The sequence below is a fragment of the Scatophagus argus genome, chromosome 20 (genome assembly GCF_020382885.2).
Source record: "Scatophagus argus isolate fScaArg1 chromosome 20, fScaArg1.pri, whole genome shotgun sequence".
Taxonomy (NCBI): Eukaryota; Metazoa; Chordata; class Actinopteri; family Scatophagidae; genus Scatophagus; species Scatophagus argus.
The window spans coordinates 18,557,132-18,579,060 of record NC_058512.1 but is presented as its reverse complement, the minus strand read 5'-3'; the positions used below and the strand labels follow the sequence as shown (position 1 = coordinate 18,579,060).

Sequence of the window (21,929 nt, the reverse complement as noted above, 5' to 3'; positions counted from 1 at the left end):
TCACAGTCATCCTACTTGAAGCCGTTACAGTAGTATCCCCCCCCCTGCCATAAGAATGTATTGCAATGAATTCTTATCACTAAAGCCTACTTATCATTTTCACTGGTAGCTCAAGACCACCTTTGAACAGTCTTGAGTTCAGTTGTAGTCAATAATCCTCGGCCATACATCACACCTGCAGAGATCCACAATAAGTACAACAGGGTTTTGCTGCCTTGCATAGTGCTGCTCTCAGAGGTCATGTTAATAGTCTCATTCACCAGAATAGGCTTGTATAAGAACACTTTGGTAAATCGGTGTGCTTACTTAATGTGAAGAAATAATTAAACACAAATGAAACTGTTATTTACTCTAACTGCAAACAACTGAGGTGACCGTAAAACATTTAGATGTAATGGGGCTTAACAGCACATCCAAAACATTTGCCTGCGTAAGTACTTTTAAGTATAAAAGGGTGGAAGCTACTTAAATTTCTACTTAACTTGACATTTCACCCAGTCAGTAATTTCCTACCTTCTATATGTGTACTATCTGTAGTTTGAGTTTGAATTTTGTATTGTTCTTGTATACCAGTCTGTGTTTTATTATACTGTCATTTTATTTTTAATATAATTTAAAATTATTTCTTTTGGAAAGTTTCTCTGTTTATTTTGTCTTTAGGGTACTGTACCATCCAAATTTTGCATCGGGGAATCCGTTAATTAAAATCTTGTGTTAAACTCCATGATTCCAACAAAAACGTGTAGAGTGTGACCTCTGGTGGACAAACTGCTAACATGCAACAGTGAATACCGTACAAAATCAAGAATGTCCATCCATCCATCCATTTTCCATATCACTTACCCATGCAGGGTCACAGGAGTCTGCAGCCTAGCCCAGCTGACTGCGGGTGAGAGACGGGGTACACCTTGGACCGGTTTGCCAGTCAATCTCAGGGCTAAAATCACGAATGCGAAAGAGAAAACTTATGACGCATTCACTACTAGTGTTCCTGCTCTATCTAGTCACTAGATAGAGCAGGAACACTAGTAGTGAATGGGGGTGGGCAATTATTTCTTCCATGGGGCCACATGAGAAACAGAAAATATTTTAGAGGGCCAGCCAAAAGGCTTAACTCAATTCTGCAAAATATTCATCATATTTCTTTATAAGAAGCAGTAAATAGCATTGTTTGGACAAGCTGGTATGAGTAGACTATATGTTATAAAAGGAATGAAAAGTGAGGTTGCCTTACAAAAAATCATTTATTCAATCAAATTCCCAAATTAATGGCAAATAAAATATGAACATTTTACTATTTATGACTTTTATATATTTAAATATTATTGAACAATTTCAAATATTTTCAGTCACATACACTGTAAAAGATATTCTGAGCTTCAAACACTGTTGGCAAGAGCTTTTTAGGAATCTAAGGACATCACAATATTGTCTTTGTGCTCCAAACATTAACATCATATTAAACACACTGGCAACACACACTCATATTAAAAAAATTGAACATCACTGAACTGTGACTTTGAGTTCACTGCTACTTGGTGCCTTTACATGCCTACATTTGTAGGTTAACCACCCAATTTGGTGTTTTTAAGTTATTTTTTCTTTCAGTTCAGTGGCTGAAATCTAGTTTCTGCTGGGCTTTAACAAGTGCATCAAAGTCAGGTTCAATGTTTGAGGTGGAGATGCGAAGCAGAGCTGACAGGTGATCATCAGTGATAGAGCTTCTATGTGTGGATTTTGTAAACTTCATCACTGAGAATGTTTGTTCACATATGTAGGTAGAGCCAAAGAGAACCAACATCTTCTGAGCATGTCTCCTCATGTTTGGAAAATTCTCCTCCTTAAGAGAAGAGTAGAAATCCAGCAGAGATCCTGACTTAAAGTGCTCTGCCAGTACTGCATCAGACTGCAGGTCAATGAGCTCCAGCTGAACATCACTGGGTGCATTATCTACACTGCAGGTAAACGGAGAGGATATCATGTGCATTTCATTCTCGATTGCTCTGAGATCTTCAAATCTCCTTGAAAACTCACCATGCAGTGCTCGTAACATGGATGAGTATCTGCAGAGGTGATCAGCTGAAGGTGTGACTTCTTTCAGGGTTTGCATATGAGTAAGAGTGTTGCTCTCCAGTTGGCTCGAAAGAAACTGCAGCTTTGTCATGAAAGCCTTCACCAGGCTGTGCATCTGATGAACGAAAAGGCCCTTGCCTTGCAGTTTGGTGTTCAGTTCATTCATCAGTGCAGTTACATCGACAGCAAATGCAAAATCAGCCATCCAGTCCTTATCTGAAAGCTCTGGGATGTCTCTGCCTTTTTTCTCACAGAACTCTCGAATCTCTGCTTTCAGGTCCCACACTCTTTTTAGCATTTTGCCCAGGCTGAGCCATCTGACAGCTGTGTGGTAGCCGATGTCACTATGCTCAGACTCATGCTCCTCTAAAAGGGCAACAAACTGTCTGTGATTCAATGCCCGTGCCCTGATGAAGTTTACTGTTTTACTAACAACATCAACAACATGGGTGATTTTTAGCACTGACTTGCACAACACATGTTGGTGTATAATACAATGCAAAAATACCAACTTCTGATCTGCGTCAATTTCAGTCACTTTGTCTTGCATACGTTTCAAAAGTCCGACATTTCTACCTGTAAGATTTGGACAACCGTACGTTGTGACACCAGCTAGCTTGTCCCACTTCAGCCCCAGGGTGTCTAGGCAGCCGTTTACCTCCGTATACAAATCACTCCCCGTTACCGTCCCTTTCATCGGCCGCACTGCAGCAAGTTCCTCGGTAATCTTGAAGTCCGCTATCCCACGGACAAATATGAGAAGCTGGGCTGTGTCGCGGACATCACAGCTCTCGTCCAAAGCCAAGGAGAAGAAGTCAAAACTTGCCACTTCGTGTTGCAGCTGATGCTCCAAATTTCCCGCAATTTGCTCGATCCTTCTCGTCACGGTTCGCCTGGACAGCGGGACTTGTTCAAATGCGACTTTTTTATCCGGGCATATTACTGCTGCAGAGTCCACCAAACACTCTTTGACAAATTCCCCCTCCGAGAATGGCTTGCTGTTTTTAGCGATTTTGTGGGAGATCAGAAAACTGGTCTTAGTTTCAGCATCCCTGGATGCGTGAAGCTTGGTAAAAGAGCCTTGCTGCTTCTTTAGCTTAGCTAGCAACGCTTCCGATGTCCGCTCCCTTTCAGCATCGCTCAAGTTTCCGTATTTCCCCGCATGTTTCGTCTCGTAATGGCGGCTCAAGTTATAGTCCTTAAACACAGCGATCTGCTCCCCGCAAACTAAACACGTTGCTTTACCTCCGATTTCAGTAAAGAAGTACTTAGCAGTCCAGTTTTTGTTGAATTTCCTGCATTCAGCGTCTATCTTTCTTTTTTTAGCAGAACCGGACATCTTACCGGCTAGAGTCGTTTTGGCGCTTGTAACAAGGAGCGAATAATGATCTTGATTTAGGAATGCGTCATCACGTACGTGAATGAAATGAACTTCAAAATGAAAGCACTGCAGCTTTAGTCCACGCATGAGGTGAAATGAATAAAGTGCTTATTTTGTAATTTCCAATTAACCTTACGCGGGCCGTATGTGGCCCGGGGGCCGTAAAATGCCCAGGTCTGCTCTAGTGCATAGGTCACTAACAGGCGGACCGCGATCCGGGTCCGGACTCAGAAGTCGTCCCATACGGACCCGGATCTACAGCCAAAACAGAAGGTTATGATTTAAAACCTGATTTTAACGCAGCTTTTGTAGCATTTACGGTAGCGGTTTAGTGGCTGAGGAAACGCACAGACCAATTGCATACCAGTTAAGCCATCACACGTGATACCACTCAGCCAATCAAGTCTGTGCATTCCAGGCGGAAAACATTGCGAGAAAGGGAGAGAAACAGACGAGTGAGACGGAGAAAGGGGAGAGAAAAATAAGGAAGAAATGCGCTCTCCAAAAAAGAAAAGTCTGGCTTGACTCAGTCAAGACTGAAAGAGGACAGTCCTGAACTCATAGCTTACCATTGCATCATTCATCAGTCTGTCCTCTGCACCTCCCTGTCCGATGAGCATGCCGAGGTGATGAATACAATGATGAAGATGATCAGTTTTCTCAGGGCATCCTCTTCTTACCAGCACCACATGCTAAGGGAATTCCTCACAGAAGCTGGTGCCAGTGCAGATGATCTTTCGCTGCACAACAATGTGAGATGGCTCAGCAAAGGCAGGGTGCTAGTAGGGGGGAATTAGCATCTTTTATGGCAGAGCTAAGAAGTCAGAAGGCAATACAGTTTTCTCTCTGTTTAGAAAATGAGAAACAGATGGATAATGTGGCCTACTGACTTTGAGGCTTCAGGGCAAGGACAGTTCAGTTTGTGAACTGCGCTGCTTTGACAGGAAAGATGTTCAAGGAAGACCTGCAGGGACACTGTGCACTCTTCCCGGCAGTGCAGGAACAGGTTCAGGGACAGAGAGATGTGTCTTCTTTTGTTGACTTTATTGATAAGCTGACTGTGAACTGCAGCAACCGTTTTGACAGCTTCAGCTTTGGACAGCAGCTCACCATGTTCATTCAGAACCTATTTCTCATCACAGATGTCAGGGGGTTCTCAAAGGAAGTCACACAGCGCTTTAAATGGGTAGATTATGGGGATCTCCAGATGCAGCTGGTTGATCTCCAAGCAGATGTAGCCATTCCACTTTCTGCCTCCAAATGGTCCCTGAGACAGCTTTCCCAGGTCTGAGGAAAGTAGGACTATACATCTTGACCACATTTGGCGCCACATACAACTGCGAGGCAACTTTCACCATAATGAACATAATCAAAATTAAATATCGTTACAGGCTCACCAATGAGCACCTCCACATGTGTATGAGAATGGCCCTGGCTCAATTTAAGCCCAGGTTTAAAATCCAGGCATGACAAAGTAGAGCTCAGATGTGAAACAGCAAAGGGGAAATTCAAGCTTTTCCTCCCTTAATTTTATTTTTCTGAAGTTAAGCACTTTGTTTGAACATGCACAATTTTCACATTTTATTTATGTTCTCTTATTTTGAAATGAAGCCCTACTTTTATTTAGTTAATGAGAAAACATTATGCATATCTGCAGTCATACATTTTTTGCTCATGTCATTATCCACCTGCTGTTCATTTGCACTGTTTACCTCACCCACTTGCACTATACTCCACCCTGCACTACCTCACTTTTGGACTACCTCCCGAAACATATTTATTTTACTTATCTTATTTTATTTTCTTTTTACCTTATTCTATTTTATTTTATTCTTCTATTATATGTTACTAGTTATGTTCTATGTGTGCACCAATCACCAAGACAAATTTCTAGTAATGTGAAATCTCTTCACTTACAATGGCAATAAAGTCTTTTCTGATTCTGATTCTGATTCTGATACATATATGTTCAGTTCTATGTTCTATGTTACGTGACAAAAAATGTTGTCAAAAAGGTTTTGAATCGTACTGAATTAATTTGACAGTCAGTTATTGATTATATATATGTTGACAAAACTACTAGGCTACTTAAATATACATATATCACATTAAATAGTTAGATATTATGGTCTTCTGAATCTTTGCTTCAAGAAATTTTCTCTAACTGGACCTCTTTAAATTTTAGTTAAATACCCCAGATCTAGTGCATAGCGGTCTCATCCCTTAAAGAGTAACTATATATTTTTTTGCACCTCTCTGAACAAAACTTCAGCTTTCTTTTGTACCGGGAAGTTCATTTACCTGTTTCACTCTCCACATTCCCTATAACTACTCCCAAATCGCACAGTCTTTTCCAGGAATCTTTCCATTACTCTTTACATATCTGTGGCAGCCTGAAAATATGTTGTTATTTTTGACCAACAATGTGGATGGGCTACTTGCTGCTTCACATTGAAGGAGAGGTTCGGCATGAGGACGTGATACTTCATACTCCTTCCTCTAGTTGGCGATACGCACCTCACAGCCTAGTTTAGTTGCCATCTAACATAACTAAAAGAAGAAGATAAGCCGCATTATTTGTTATGATTGGTTAACATTTAATTAAGCAACCTTCGTTGGGGAAGATGAAACAGCTGAATTTGGTTCATTAGTTGAAAACTCGCAAATCTTACTATCATAATCATCTCTTTGTGAACTAGAATAGAATATACTTTCGATTTCCGTTCCGGCTGACCGGCCAATCACTGTCTATATGCTAATATTCAGCGTGACCAAACACCGGAACGTCCCCTTTAATTTGTTCAGCAACCCAGAAGAGAGGACAAGGGGAACAACATCAACACACAGCCTGTGAGTATGAAACCTGGAGTTAGCTTCACTTAGCCGTGTATATCTTGTCGCTTGTTGTCTGCTTGTTCGCTTTGTTAGCTTGTGTTTTCTAAATGCAGCTTGAGTGGCAGGTTGTCATAAGGAAGCTACCATTATTATTCTTGACAGTAGTCCTTTATCGGAGGAGAGCACTTGATGTAAAGTAGCTATACAGTGAGCTAGCTAATATTCATGTTTTTACTACAGTTATTAGTATAGGTAGCTTTACAGTGATTGTTAAATGGTTCACAACGTAGCTAAGCTGATAACCCCTTTTTGCATTATTTATGCTACGCTCTTAAGCTATGTAAGCTACGTCATTTACGGTATTCCTTCCTTTCACTTCCCACACCCACAGGGTCCATGTTATTTGAAGGTTTAGCTTTATTTTGCCATGTAGCAACTGCAAGGAAGTGAAGATATACAGTACCTGTCAGGGTGTAGCCAATGAAGACATAGTGTATGCATATTTACCACCCTTCTTTGAAACATAATTTAATGTTCATGGAATGAGAGCTGATCAGGGAACAGAGAGCTTCCTGATGGATGAAAGAATAAGCACTAATAGTTTCCTCTCCGAAATTGTGCGGCCGAAGTAAACAAATATTTCCTCCCCTGACCCTATACCTCAAGCATCGTGTCTGGATTATAATTTGTAAAAAAACTAAAAAAAAAAAAAAAATCATATTGGCGCATATCAGACAACACACAGACAACCGATAGTATAATTGCTAGAAAAAAAATATCATTTTGGCTCTGTTTTTGTTTGCATGAAATTGCCCATCTGCTGTTTTTTCTTGGAGTTAATGTGTAAGTTTATGCTTGTTTAAGCAGCAGAGATCTTAAGATCTTTATTTCAGACGACACACCCCACCTCCACCATTAAACACTATCAGAAACCTGAGTACACAAGCAGTGATGTGATAGAACTGAGAACAAGTGAGCATAAAGAAAATTTGTTTTGTACTGTTTTGGAGCTGATGTGAATAGCTAGCCTTTCAGAGATTCTTTTTTGTAATAAATTTAAATAATTTAGTGCTGCACTCATCAGTATTTTTGCATTATAATATCATCCATTATAATGACTTTGTGAAGAAAAATTATCACTGCATTCTGGGGTTTTCCTCAGCTCTACAGATTATTCTTGGCTCTTTTAGCTAATTGTCTTGGATTTATTTACTTCCCAATTGGTGCTCATGAACTTCATTTTCAGATGTAGCAGGGATATATTTTCACTACCTACACTACTTACCCAGCTCCAAACAGCACACAGACACAGTTAGAGACTAGCTGGTGAACATAGTAAAACATTTAAGATCTAAAAATCCAGATATTTTTCTCAGAAGTTGGAAGAGACCAAGGGACAGCTAAAGGAGAGGGAATATTTGACTTACATTCATAAGATGGCCAGAAAACTCCAAATGTATGTGTTAGTATTATGGAACTTCAAGAGGGTTGTTGCAATCTGAGTTCAAGTCACATTTCTTCATCTGATTAGTCTTCAGTGTCACAATTTTGTCCTTTTCAGTGCGCAGGCAGTGTCATCATTGTTTCCCAACCAGTCCGTCAGTCACCTGGATCAACTCTTGTTGTAGTGGACGGGCAGGAGGGAAAGGCAGCAGAAATACAGGACTCAGGATGCCTCTGTTCTTTAGAAAGCGAAAACCCAGCGAAGACTCCCAGAAGAGATTGGAATATCAGCTGTGCCGGGTAAGAAGAATGTTCATGTCTCAGTGTTCACCAGTTCACCTCCAGTCACCACCTCATAGCTTTGGCACATCCTGACGGGGGTGCTGAGAGTTACGCCAAAATATTTCTGTCAATTGAAGGAAAATGCAGACAAACCCAACTATTCTTTCTTGTTCTTCAGTCTAAGGAGGCCGGTGCTGATGACATCCTGGACATTTCAGCTTGTGAGCTCTCAGAGGTGAGTTTGTTACTGTGAGCAGGAGTGAGGCAAGCTTCACTCTTGACCAGCTGTGGCGAAAATCTGTTATACAGCTAAATGAATGTTTCTGTTCAAACCTTTTGAAAGTTCAGCCAAAGGCACTGTTATGTCACTTCAGTAGGAATAGTTCAACATTTTTTTTCCAAGATGGAAGGATCAATAACGATCTCATGTCTGTGTGCAGACGTGGTTAGCTCAGCATAAAGATTGAAAGCAGTAGGAAAGAGCTTAGACCCTTAGAAAATTTATATACATATACTATATATACCTACAGGGTCAGCTTTAGATTAGAATATAATGATGATTCCCAGAAACATAGAGAAGGTGGAGCGGTAGTTTTAGTTTGAGAGACAAAACTTAGGCCTTTTAAAATCCTGTCATAATTTCTCTGCTGTGTGTACATGGTAACTCCTGAAGGTAATCCCAAAATTATATCTGAGCTTTTCTTATGTGGGCTATGACGGATGGATAATAATTGGAGGCTGTTGCTATGAGTCACTGTCACTAACAGTACTGCCAGTGATACACTGCTACAGATCTTTCATACAGCAGATGCACTTACGGCACAGGTTACTCAGCATGTGTGCAACCTGCATTGGACCTATTCATTTAAGACAGCTGTCAGCGCTGCAAAGACTCAAAACTTAAATCCTGTGATTCCCATATTAGGCTTTGTCCACTGCTGCTGACAATTGATGAATAATGACATAACTCATGTGAGCATGCTCAGTGGGAGAAAAACCACATGAATTCTGATCTGACTGTTCACAGAGCCATTGCATCAGTAGGAATCAGATGCTTAACTGATTTAGGAATATGTGTGAAAGTAGCCCAAATCAGAACTGAAAAGATCAGTGCGATGCTGTTCACACTATCATGAAAGAAATACAGATCTGAGTCACATACGAATGCTTTCAAAAAAGCATTTTGAAAGTAACCAGTTGTACCCAGCCTGAAACGTAAGCAGCCACTGAGAATTAAGCCATCATTCATTTGTTTATGTATTTATTTTTACCTGTGCTGTACCTGTTGTCGCGTCACATGTTCTGTGAAAAGTCCAATAACAAATAGACCCCATTGAAGTTTCAGTTTCCACTGCCTGTCTCTCATGTGACTACATATGCATGCTTTCTATTTCTTCCTCTTTCTGACTCATTGTTCACCCTGCATTTTATCCATTATGGCGGCACCTGCGGAAGTAACTGTAAAATTTTGCATTGATTCGTATGTGTTTGGTACTGCAGATGAGGACATTTGTGGTCTGTTCTGCTACAGGTTCCCTCGAGTGCCTTTTCCATTTGCAAGGTGCTACAGAAAAAGGTTAGTATGGATATGAAGATTAAAGGTTTCAGCATACCTGCATTTCTTTTTGTAATTATGTATATTTACAAGTGCAGAGATCTTTTTTTTTTAAATTATAAAGTCATATTATGTTTATTTTTTTAAACATAAAGTCATAGTATATTTATTTTCTATTCAGCAATGTAATGAATGTACGAGTCAGCAGTCAGACATGTCCTCTGATGCTCTCCTTCAGGTCCTCATCCTCCATAACAATGAGTTGAGGTCGTTAGTGCCCAGAGGATGTGACATCAGCACTCTTTCCACTTTAAAGGTAATGTAAATGTGACACGAGTATGATGGAGAAATTGCAGAACTGTATAGACACATATGAAGTCCCTATGAGCAGCCATTCCTTCTGACGATGAAATATTTATCATGATTTTCCAAAAGACTAGATTATTGAAAACAAACAACAAAGAAAAGTCTGACTGTAAGTGTCTGCTTCCAAAGGTTTTGGATCTGCACGACAACAAGCTCACATTTCTCCCAGATAACATTGGGAAGCTGGCGTCACTGCAGGTAAAACCGCTCTGAACTTGACTGGTGGTGCAGAGGAAATGAATGAATGAATGAATGAATGAATGCTACTCACTCGTGTGCGTCTTATCAGATTCTGAATGTGGAGAAGAACCGTTTAAAGGCCCTGCCGGACTCCATCGGGGATCTGCGGCTTTTGCAAACACTCAGTTTGAAGGGTATGATATCGACAACTTCCTACTTAGAAGCCAAGTCGAGTGAGACTGCTTATAATTTTCCCTGTCACTGTGTATCACGTCTGTATAGGTAACTGCCTCAGCGAGCTGCCGTCCTCGGTTGGCTCTTTGTGCAGCCTGCGCACCCTGGACCTAAGTGACAACAACATTGTCCAACTGCCCAAAACTCTGGCTTACATCCGGACCCTGGAGGTATGTGCCATGAAATTCTCCCTTAAAGGAAGTTTGAATTAGGGCTTGGATATGATTGTCTACAAACACTGTGTGTGTGTATGTGTGCTGTGACAGAGCTTTACGCTCGATGCTGCCATGATGTCCTACCCGCCTGTATCTGTGTGCACAGAGGGCACAGAGAGCATCCAGCGCTTCCTATGCTCCGGTGAGCGTTCACTTCATGGGTACTCCCTCCTTGCACACACACACACACACACACACACACACACACACACCCACCCTCATGAATGAAGTCTAATCTGTGTAGCAAAATCCCTCTGTAGAAATGGTGGTTAAAAGGTGTTCATGTGTCACTATCTTGCACCGTGTAAGAAAATATTGTTGTTTTCAGAGCTGGGAGAGGAGTACTGCCCCCCATCCCAATATCTCCTGCCGGTGCTGGAGAGTGACTGCGGCAAACAGAACTCTGACTCTTTGGATGGTTTGGAGGAGGCCTGGCAGGTGCAGTAGTTGACATAATAGCACACCTTGTTATCAGTTGCTTACACTGTATTAACCGGAAGTCTTACTCCTTGTTTGCTCGCTTTCTGTTGCAGAACAAATTCAGCGACTATGAGAAGAGAAAGGTGCGGGACTCCAGCGGCACAATCACTGTTGGATTCAGCCTGTTTCTGCGGGCTCTCTGTTGCACACATTTCATTTTCAGATATCCATAGATATCCTCGCATTAGCAGCTTTGGTCTCGGCCTGCCCGACGGCTCAGATGACACAATCAGTTTTTGTTCACTCACACCAGTGTTGTTTCCAGCAGCAGCAGCAGACAGTTTACAGTTAAAAAAGCTCTAATAAAACCTACTGCATTCATACCCCTTCTGCTGAATTTTGAACTGTCTGGAACGTTTTAGCCAAAAAATAAATTGGTTTTGAACCTGAAAAACGAAAATAAAACAGTAGAATTTCCTTGACCTGAAGTACAAACTGTGACAGCATCAATAGCCATGTCATATTCTAGTAAAAACAAAGTTTTTACTAGAATATCTAGTTCTACAAATAGCAAATTCTAGAATGACACCTGCTGTGACATCACTGATTGTGTGACACAGTGTTTGACAGCTTTGAGTTTAATTGAGTCCACAAATTAACAACCATCAAGAGAGTGATTGGCATGATGATTTTAGTCCCAAGATGAAATTCACTCAAAGGCTGGCTTTTCGTGTTAAATTGCTAATAGTGTTTGTTTTGTCAGTCTGTCGCGTTGATGATGATACCCTTGCAGAAAGATGTCGGGCCCAGTCATGCATTTTACGGCTCTCCTTGTGTAGAACTTGTTGGCTATACTTCATGAGAAATATTTGGAAATAGTCTGAATATATATTGCAGTATAAGTATCTGACTTCCTCTGTCCTCTGTCCAGGAGGAGAAGCAGCAGCAGAAGCTGGCCTTCGAGCGGCACCTGGTAGAGAAGCAAAATGAGCATACACAGCTTATACTCATGAACACCTCTCGCAAGGAAAACATGCTCAACTCGGTCCGACAGGTATGCATGCTCACTCCCACCTGTTATAATTAGGCACAGCATGACCAATAAGGCCTTTATTTCTAACTCCCTCTGATTGCATTACACCCTTAACACAAACTTTCACAAACACAAGACTTTCTGTATCTTCCAAATTAAATGCCTTAAAGCATTTTGGTGGACAGAAACACTTTGTTTTTTAACAGGGCTTTTGCCATGAAGTATTTACGGGTATATGATATTTAACAACAGATACTCAAGATTTAAGTATAACAAAGCCAAAGTGGATCACAATGAATGTATCAAATGCCACCATTGTAGCTGTTGTGTCAGCACACCATACACAACAAACTCAACAAAAACAAAAGGTGCCAGTACTCAGTATAGAAAGCACAGTCGAATATTTTTATTTCAGCTGCAAGAAAAATGCAAAGACATTATCATCACTGCAGCTTGCCTTGATGAATGATGAGACCCATAAGGTTGTCTTTGCTTCAAGACCTTCTCATCGTATCTTTGTCCAGTTTGTCCGAGATGCGATAAATCAAATCAAATGAAACCAAACTGCAGTCATTGCACTGATATCCTTCACTAAATTCCTTTTAGAGCTGGCAGCTTTGTCAAAGTAGTGAATAGATCTTCGGTTGGTCTGGACCAGAAGTGATAGGACATTGCGCAGTAAAAATCTTTGTAACTTTTAAAATTTTCCTTCTTTTTAACCGCTTCTCTGTTGTGTTTGTCGCACAATGAGTACCATTAAATCTGAAATCGACATGAAAGCCTTGTCTCTAGTGCCAAGCTAACTATGTTTGCTGGCTGTGCTCTACACATCAGCTATCGGCAGCTCACACTTCAGATTTTTCAAGTGTCTGATTCTTCTTGGGTCAGTGTGCCTGTTTGCTCTCTCTCCTGAATTTTAGAGGAAGAGGATGTGCCAGGCTTTGATACACACAGTAGTTGTGAATTCACTGTTGGTTTTATTTTTCATTGACAGTAACAAAAACGTAGGATATCCCCAGACCTGTTTGGTAACAACTGGACTGTTTCAGTGTTTGCACATTGTCAGTTTGAAATATGTCAGGGGTATTCTCTGGAGTATGGATAAGTTATGACCAATAAGACTTTCTTCCTTCCCGTGTGCTTCGAAAGTTGTTTCTGCGTTTGTTTGGAGTTGATTTCGGCTACATTAGCATGTCGGATCTGTCTGATGTGTAGGAGCAGGAGCGCCTGGAGCTGGGGGTCAGCCAGCAGCAGAGGGCTCAGGAGGCTGAGAGGCTGCTGGTGCTCGAGAAAGTGCGACAAGCCGAGGACAACATCAGCAGTCGCGTCAGCAACATGCTGATGGACAAAAACAGGTAGGATCCGAAGGAACTGCTTATGGTTTGTTTTATTGTGAACTGTGTGTGTGTGTGTGTGCACGCATGCCACATTATAGATGCAACATTGACAGATGAGTGACTGCTAACTGCGGCATATTTATTTCAATCTACGCAGGCAGAAAAAGAGTGCAGAGTTTCTGCAATCCATGGAGGAAGATCGGTGAGCAGACTGATCCATAACACTACAACATCCAGATCATTACAGCTAAAACATATGAAGCACTCTAACATAGAGCACCGCTCACCCAACTGTTTTCCACTTACCAGGCTGAGACTATTTATAGAGCACTTTAAGTAAGATGCACAAAGTGCTTTCCAGAGGAAGAAAGATTAAAAACACAATGACAGGACACAGGAGGCCTGAAAAACTTCACCTAAAGCAAACTTTTGGCACAACATACGGTGGTGGACAATTAGATTCAAAAGATGAATTAATTAGTTAGGTGTTAATAAAGTTCATTGTTGAGAATCTGAGTCCTTTGAAAAGATTTCTGCTCATTGTATCCATTCCTTCCTGGAACATGATGGGTGAGCTACGAAGCTGGCAGGCCTTTGATCAACAAGAGAATGAGAGAAACAAGAAAAACATTTGGCCCCTGAGTGTCGTTTCCCTAGGCTTGTTGCCTCTTGACAAAAACTTAAATTCAGGGAGTAAAGGCCTCCACAATATGGTGAGAACATACAGTGTACCTGTGTATACACACCACTACACCTCTGTTTATCGAGCAACTAACTCAGATGCAGTGATGAGGGACAAGATCTGCTGTCCTGTCGTATTACGATAGCTGCATAATGCTGAAGCTAGACCACTACAGAAAAATATCCATTATCTTAAGTTTAAAAGCTGGACTTTGGAACAGCTAAAACACCAAAGCAGCGGTGGATTGAGTAGTAGTAGTTTAATCTTGCACTTTTCCCCCAGGTCTGACTAAACATCTGCAGAACTAATGACACTCCCATCAGCCTCAGCTGTACTTTGTGTTTAACGTGCTCATTTCTGACTCCTTCACACACAAAAAAAGATGTTCGAGTCATACACCTTATGACATAAAATAGATCTGTTGTCTTCATTCAGTTTCACACAATTTGCAGATTAATTACAATAAAGAGACATACTCACGCTTTGACGTGTTTAACAGTTTACAGTGATTTTCATCTTTCTGACCCCCTGTGCTTATTGTTGAAAGTCAGTGGAGTATTATTATAGTAATGTTGCTGACTTTCCCCCTCAGGATCCGTATGGAGCATCTGGCTGTCATTACACAGGAAGAAGCTAATTCACTGAGGAAGAGGGATGTGGCAGGTAAGCAGCTTGGCTTCTGTTCTTTACCTTTACAGTGTTCTGTGTGTAGACTCATGGCTGGACTGCCCTTGTTTTCCACAAACCAAAAATGGCTGGTGGCCTATTTTAAATTTAATAGGTAATAAAAGTTCAATAAAAGTAGTCATTTCAATAATTCCAACTATTTCCATTCATTTACATATTTCAGTAAAAAAAAATATTAAGATTTTATGTTTCAATACCCTTTCATCTAGGACTAGTGGCTGAAAGAAAAGAACATATTTCATTTTATCCAGCACATTTCATATTGCTCGCCGTTGATCGCATCGCACTTCCTTCTGTCTGAAAGCTGTCCCCCCTCTTCCCTCTCTGTGTGTTCAGCGGCCATGCAGAAGATGCTGTCAGACGGCTGTGCCATGAGCCTCCTTCAGGAAGCCAGTGACATTCGCAGACAGAGCCTGGTGTCTGAGGCCTGCAGAAGGTTCAGCACTCACACACACACACACACACACACGAACGCCACCTCTGAGCGCATGGATGTTAACATTGGTGGGGTTCTGAAAAAAGACAAAGCTTTGAGGAAACTGTTTTGAACTCAGCATGTGGTTTCTCTTCCTTCATTGCAGTATGGAGAGTTTGGACAGGAAGTTTGATAAGATGCTGTCCCTCCAAGTTTTGGACAAATCTAAAGCCATTGCCCAAATATTACAGGAGGTATGAAATGCCTTGGGATATGATCTGTACTGTACACTATCAGTGTCACCAGAGCATGGTGGACAAATCTTAGCTGGCTGCATTTAAATAACCATGTGATCTGCCATGTCCTCTGTTTGTTCTCTGCAGGAGGAGATGCAGAAAGCAGCGTTCCAGGCCCTGCAGCTGCAGAAAGACGCTGTACACGGTTACATCCGCAACCAGGTCTGTGTGGGCGGGTGGAGATGGGTGGGGTTAGGGTCGAACCCGTCAGTGGTGTCTGATTTTTTTTCTTTTTTGACCAGACCTCACCATCAGAGAGTATGTAAATGTCGATTGAAGTGTTTGTTCAGTGTAAGTCTAGTTAACAGCCTCAACGAGCTCTCAGTTGTGCTTTGAGTTGGCGAAGACTCACCCTCTGCTGTACGTTTAGCTGGGAGCCCTCTCACAAACCTGTCCATGTTATGCTAGCAGTGCCCAAGCATACTCATTCATTTGCCTTGCCCTGCCGCCCCATCCCCCGCAGTAGCTCCACACCCCGCAATTTGGGAACACTGATGTGGAAGGATGGGTCGAGCTGAAGAGGGAATTATAGAGACCAGTCAGAAATACATATTTTATTTTATCCATCTAGATTGTTTTGGTGGCATCCAAAACATACATAAACCAAACAGTAATGTCTCTTTCCAGAAATCATGACCCAGTCACTCAAGGTAATCCACAGACCTTATTGTGAGTAGTTTCATGTAGGGACTATTTATGTTCTACTGAACTACACCATATCACCATGCAAAAAGAAACACGCATCTACTCATGGCTGAGAGAATTTCCTTCTGTGTGAAAGAAAATAGTCCCTGCAGTTCCCAACAACATCTGTGGAATATCCTGATTTTCAGCTCAGACCCCAGGAGGAGAAGAAGACACTATTTAGAGGTATTTTAGTAAACCCAACATCCCTGAGAAAACACCAGTACAGGGAGTGCTATCACTGCAGAAAAAGACAAAATGAAAAACTTCTTGATAATTGCAAATTTGAACAAAACAAACACAAAAAAAACCTGTATTGTGTATCTTTAGTATTTGAATTCCAGTTGGACTTGAAGTAGGAGGCCAAGAGTTATTTGGAGAATAGCACTTTAGGGGTTTGCCTTGATGTGACAGTACTCTTCAAATCACTGAATGTAATGTGAAAAGTGTCGCTCTCGATGGTTAGACTTATCACTCGACTCTGCAGCTCCCCTCAGCTGTATAGAACTTCATAGCATGTTTAAGTTCATTGTTTTAGTTGACTCTCACTGCTTTCGTCAGCCTCAATTTCAACAGCAGCAGGCAGCGGTTCTCAACAGCAAAGAAATAAATAAAGCTCTGTTTGTCAGGTTGTACCCACTGTACACTGCTGGCACTGCTGGATGTTTAATTGGTCCCCATATCGACTTAAAAGATGATATACAGTGTGTCACGGTTGTGTTTGCACATCTGTAATCTCTGTAATATTAGCTCCAGACATAAAAACATCTCATCAGTGTTTTCATCCTGACTTTGCGTTCAGCAGCACGTCTCTTCTCCCTGCTAGCTTCACATTTGCTTCTTCACTATTCCCAGATCAAGCTCATAGAGGATGAGTTAAAGCAGCTGACTAAATTGGAGATTAAAAGACGCAATCTGGATGCTGAGAACTTGCAGGTGGGTGTCACCGCCTTCTTTCTTTGCCTTCTCACGTTTATTGGTTTCTTTCTTCTTCCTGTTGATTACAGTATCATTTCATGTCATTGCTGCATGGCAACAGTTTATCATTACACACACTGAGGGTGAAGAAAATAATCAGAAGTAAAAGGCATATTACAACCCTGATTCCAGAAAAGTTGAGACGCTGTGTTAAACATCAATAAAGACAAAATGCAGTGATGTATAAATAATTTAAACGTGGTTCACTCAAAGTGAATTTGATGCCTGCAACATGTTCCAAAAAATATGGGACCAACGCATGTTTACTGCTGTGTTCCGAAGCCACCAAGCTGTGCAGAGAGTGCCTTCATTGTCTTGCTGGAATAAGCAGGGACGTCTCTGGAGAAGATGTCGTCTGGATGGCAGCATGTGCTACTCCAAAACCTGTGTGTACCTCTCAGCATTAAAGGTGCCTTCGCAGGTGTGCGAGTTACTGAGCCATGGGCACTAACACACACCCCCAGATGTCCTCTTCCTCTTTAGCCTGAGGGACATGACATCTGTGATTCCCAAAAACTATTTGACTTGTGGACTCATCACACCATGACTCGTTTCCGTTTTGTTGCAGTCCATCTCAGATGAGTCTTAATGCAATTTGTAGATGCAGCAATGGACTGAGTTTAATGATGAGGTGTTCCTGGTTATCAAAAATGATTTGCAAATCATTGCATTTTGTTTTTATTTACATTTTACACAACATCCCAACTGGAATCTGGTTTCTAAATGTATAATTTCACACGAGTGAGAGGATTAATTATTAATATATCAGAGGCCTGTGTTGAATTTTTTTAGTCTTTGAGCAGAATTTACTGGTGAGTGTGTATTGTCACTGTAGCTCATGGGATGTTGTGTGTGTGTGTGTGCAGGAGGTTCTGGTGGAGCAGCGCACGGCTCTCAGTGACTTGTTGCAGCAGCTTCTGAAGCAGAGGGACCAGAGGGAGCAGGAGCTGCGGCAGGTTCTGGTGAGGACTTGCCTCAGTGGGCACTGCCTTACGTGTTATTAAAGCAGTGCTGTTCCAGAGGCCTTCTGTTAAGTCATTTACACACATCAGTTTACTGGCCATTCGAGCAGAAATGTTCGGTCTGTTCTCCCGTGTCATTTTTTTTTTTCTCATTCTGGGGTCACCTGGTCAAATGAGAGCAATTTCTATTCAATTCAATTCAGTTTATTTATATAGCGCCAATTCACAACAAAAGTTATCTCATGACACTTTCCAATTAGAGCAGGTCTAGACCAAACTCTTTAATTAAACTGTAATATAGAGAGCCCAACATTCCCCTTTAAGCAAGCACTTGGCGACAGTGGTGAGGAAAAACTGCCTTTTAGAAGGCAGAAACCTCAGAGCAGACCCCGGCTCAAGATGGGCAGCCATCTGTCTTGACCAGTTGGGTTGAGAGAGAGAGAGAGAGAGAGAGAGAGAGAGAGAGCAGGAGAGCAAGAGAGAGAGAGAGCAGAGGAGAGTAGAGTGAGAGATAGACAGACAAAGAGAGAGAAGAAGAAGTGGGTGGAGCATGAGAGAAGGAGCACACAAGCAGAGATGCATAGCAGCAGTAATAATACCAGAAGTATTGGAACTGTAGATAATGATAATGACAATGAAGTATACAGAAGGTACTATGGTGATTATGATAGCAGTATTAGTAACAGTAATAATGGTAGTAGCTGTACAGAGTAGTAACAGAATTAAAGCAGCAGTCACTTTATGTTTTCCAGGTGGAGATGGAGCTCAAGTCTGAGTCCAACCAGCAGAACTACTGGATGATCCAGTACCAGAGACTGCTGGATGCCAAGCCCTTGTCTCTGCGCATGCAGGTACAGCACAGAGCAGGGACACACAGAAAAATGTGGAAACCAAACCGTGCCGTTCTAAACGTGTAATTGTGTTGCAGGAAGCGGGCGTGGAGAAAGAGTTAGTGAATCTGCTGTGCAAACTGTCAGCTCAGCACTACCTGCCCATCCTGGCTCATCATCGAGTGACCACTGAAGCGCTTCGCCACATGAACTCCTCTGACCTCAAGAAGGTCTGTCTGCACACGCTTCTACCAGCTGCCACTTTGACCGCGTACTGTTTCAACATCAGCCGTCTGATTTGTCAGCAAAATCTCTCCGCTCACCGATGCACAGGTGGTGGTGGCTTAGTTGCTGCACCAGCATCGGTACCAGTCAGTCCTGTTGGCTTGCAGTTTGAAAACTGCACACCCACCACTACGATGAAAGACAGATCCATCAGTACTTGTTCTTGATGCTGAAATGTTTTGTCATATTAGCTTAAAAGGTCATAACATGTCATTATTGTGTTTATAGCGAGAATAATTAGCGTTGTTCCTTTCTCTTCCTCTTTTTTTCAGCTTGGCATTAATGAAATAGGGATCCAGAAAGCTCTTCTGAACTGGGCTCGGGAATACCAGCCTGAAGGTACATGACACACGTCCTACATTTCTATATATTACACAGGTACACTGTACATATAGTCTACAACAGAGAAATGATCTGTGCTCTAACTGGTCGCAAAAGAGGAAAAAAACAGGTGAAAATGTAAAGTCTCAACATCAAATTTAGCTGACTTAAAAGAAACACGTGAATTCAATGATATGTTTATCACTGAGGTCATAGGGAAGATGGTGTTGTTCTGGACTACATTATAGAGACTTGTCCTCTAATGACGTAACACCTCTGTAACCGTGTCAGCACAAACCGAACATTATAGGCACCATATTCCAACTAGACTAGGCTTAAAGCGGAACAGTTGTATTGGACTGTACAGGTGTACCTTATGAAGTGTGTAAATCGGAGGATGTTGTAGTAGTAGTAGTGTTACAAAATAGATAAAAGATATATATTCTCCTTTCAGCAAATTACAGGGTCATTTTTTTCATGGGTGAAATTATCCTCAGTACAGAAGAAAAAAATGGATGATGTTTAAGACACTGAAACTCATAGGAAGTCAGTGAGGCGCTGACTTGTTTGCTGTTCGCTCAATATGTCCTCCTCTACCAGGAGCTGGTAAGGCTGTTCAGCAGGACGAGGAGGCAGAGGTCACCCCCACGGCTCCGGCCCCTTCCTCCCCTCCAGTGCTTCCCAACAACTTAACCTGCCAGATCCCCAGCCCACCGCTCACTCCAGGGACGCCCGTCACCCCCTCAGCACCCAGCCCTTTGGAGGGACCGGGGAGCTCCGAGTGTGTAGTCTGCATGGAGACTGGGGTAAGAAAAACCTTTTAGCCAAACCAGAAAGTAATAACATCGTTGTCAAACTCTGGAAGGCGAAACAGAAAGATGCCAATTCCTAACATTTTAAAAGCAACTGATCAAAAAATTGTTCAAAAAGTGAAAATGCTAAACTGTAGCGTCTCTGTGTCTGTCCAGTCTCAGGTCATCTTCCTGCCCTGTGGACATGTATGCTGCTGTCAGGTCTGCAGCGATGCTCTGCAGAACTGCCCTCTCTGTCGGAGCAACATATCTCAGCGCATACGCTTGTACCACAGCTAGAAGAAGCCGTCGTTCGCCGACTACAGCTCTCTTCATTTGTGCATGATCATAAAGCTGCTGTTACTTAACCTTATCATGTATAGAAAAGGCTTTTAGCAGGTTTTCAAAGAGCTGAGCCACTTTCCTGTATTAATCAAACATTTTTTTGTGATGTATATGCAGAATTGTGTTTGGATAGAACTATTTTTAAAGGTGTTGTGTTTTTGGTTGTCACTAGCATCCAAGCCTGTTGTGATTTGTTGTTCCTTTTAAATTCTATAATTTTTATATATATATATATATATATATATATGTTAAGAGCCAAGTGGATGACACCACTCACTGTTCTTTGCCTTATTACACCTTCTCAATTAATGTGTGCCTTTCTCTGGAAATCCCTCTTTTTTTTTTTTTTGTTTAAACAGTTATTGTGTCGTTCTAAACCAAAGTAACACCTGTCCGACACTTATGTAAGTTAACTAAAACGTAATCCGATGATTGTTCTTGCTTTTTTTGCTACATTTGCTGGTTGCCATTGTAGAACTAATTCAACATCCTGCCGTTCTTCAGTCCATCAGACTTTGTCTTGCCCTCACTGTCAGGTGCAGTTCCCTGCTTACCTTCAGCCTTGGCCTAGATTGCTGATTGGATACCAGAACATTAAAAAATAATGTATATATTATTTTATAACAGCTGTATACTGCTAACTCTGTATGACATGCGTGAGTTACTTGCTGTTTAGGGATATTGGCTACTTGTGCAGTTAGAAAAACGTCTGTTAAATTGCATACAAGTGTAAGGGGTGCTGCTGGGAAGCAGCATGGTCCCATTTTTAATAAATTATGTGGGAGACTCAAGTACTCACCGATACCCAGTCCTGCATCTTAACAGTATTGGAGGTGTTTCCTATACCTCTACTGGTATCGGACCAACCCTACCTTGGGCCTTACCTTAGTTTCCTTTCCACTTGTCTCTGACATATCTTTTGATCTCGCTGAATTGTTACATATTGTGCACATTTATGAACTAACAACACATTGCCTGTTTGAAACCATCACTAATGCTATTATCCTCTCTCAAGTGCTCTTAACTTTGACATCTCAGCATGTTTCAGGAAATATCTTTACATATTGTATACAAGTCTGTTAAATGTTGTGTGTGAAAGTTTCCTCACCCCGTTTCGCGTCAACAGTGATACAAAATATGTGTGTGTCACTTACTTGTATTCACATTGAGATCAATGTAAAAGCTTTGTGTTGCTAAAGAGATACGTTGTCATTACACAAGCAGCTCCATCTGTAAATGTATTGAAATAGAGTATACAAACAGAATTATGTTGTTGAGTCTTGTCTTTATGGGCTCATG

At 41.6% G+C, this 21,929-nt stretch overlaps 1 protein-coding gene across 1 annotated transcript; it reads left to right on the top strand.

Moving 5' to 3' along the window:
* Window positions 1-6,061: 6,061 nt before the first annotated feature.
* lrsam1 (leucine rich repeat and sterile alpha motif containing 1) lies at window positions 6,062-21,895 on the top strand. Its single transcript, XM_046374980.1, has 25 exons — window positions 6,062-6,304; window positions 7,851-8,032; window positions 8,193-8,249; window positions 9,546-9,590; window positions 9,808-9,885; window positions 10,065-10,133; window positions 10,225-10,309; window positions 10,398-10,519; window positions 10,616-10,706; window positions 10,893-11,002; window positions 11,098-11,127; window positions 11,916-12,038; window positions 13,233-13,372; window positions 13,512-13,556; window positions 14,629-14,699; window positions 15,060-15,159; window positions 15,305-15,392; window positions 15,522-15,596; window positions 16,974-17,054; window positions 17,963-18,058; window positions 18,811-18,909; window positions 18,987-19,118; window positions 19,446-19,512; window positions 20,095-20,300; window positions 20,463-21,895. The coding sequence occupies exons 2-25, from the start codon at window positions 7,961-7,963 to the stop codon at window positions 20,583-20,585; spliced, it is 2,205 nt and encodes a 734-aa protein (XP_046230936.1). The 5' UTR covers window positions 6,062-6,304; window positions 7,851-7,960; the 3' UTR covers window positions 20,586-21,895.
* Window positions 21,896-21,929: the final 34 nt, after the last annotated feature.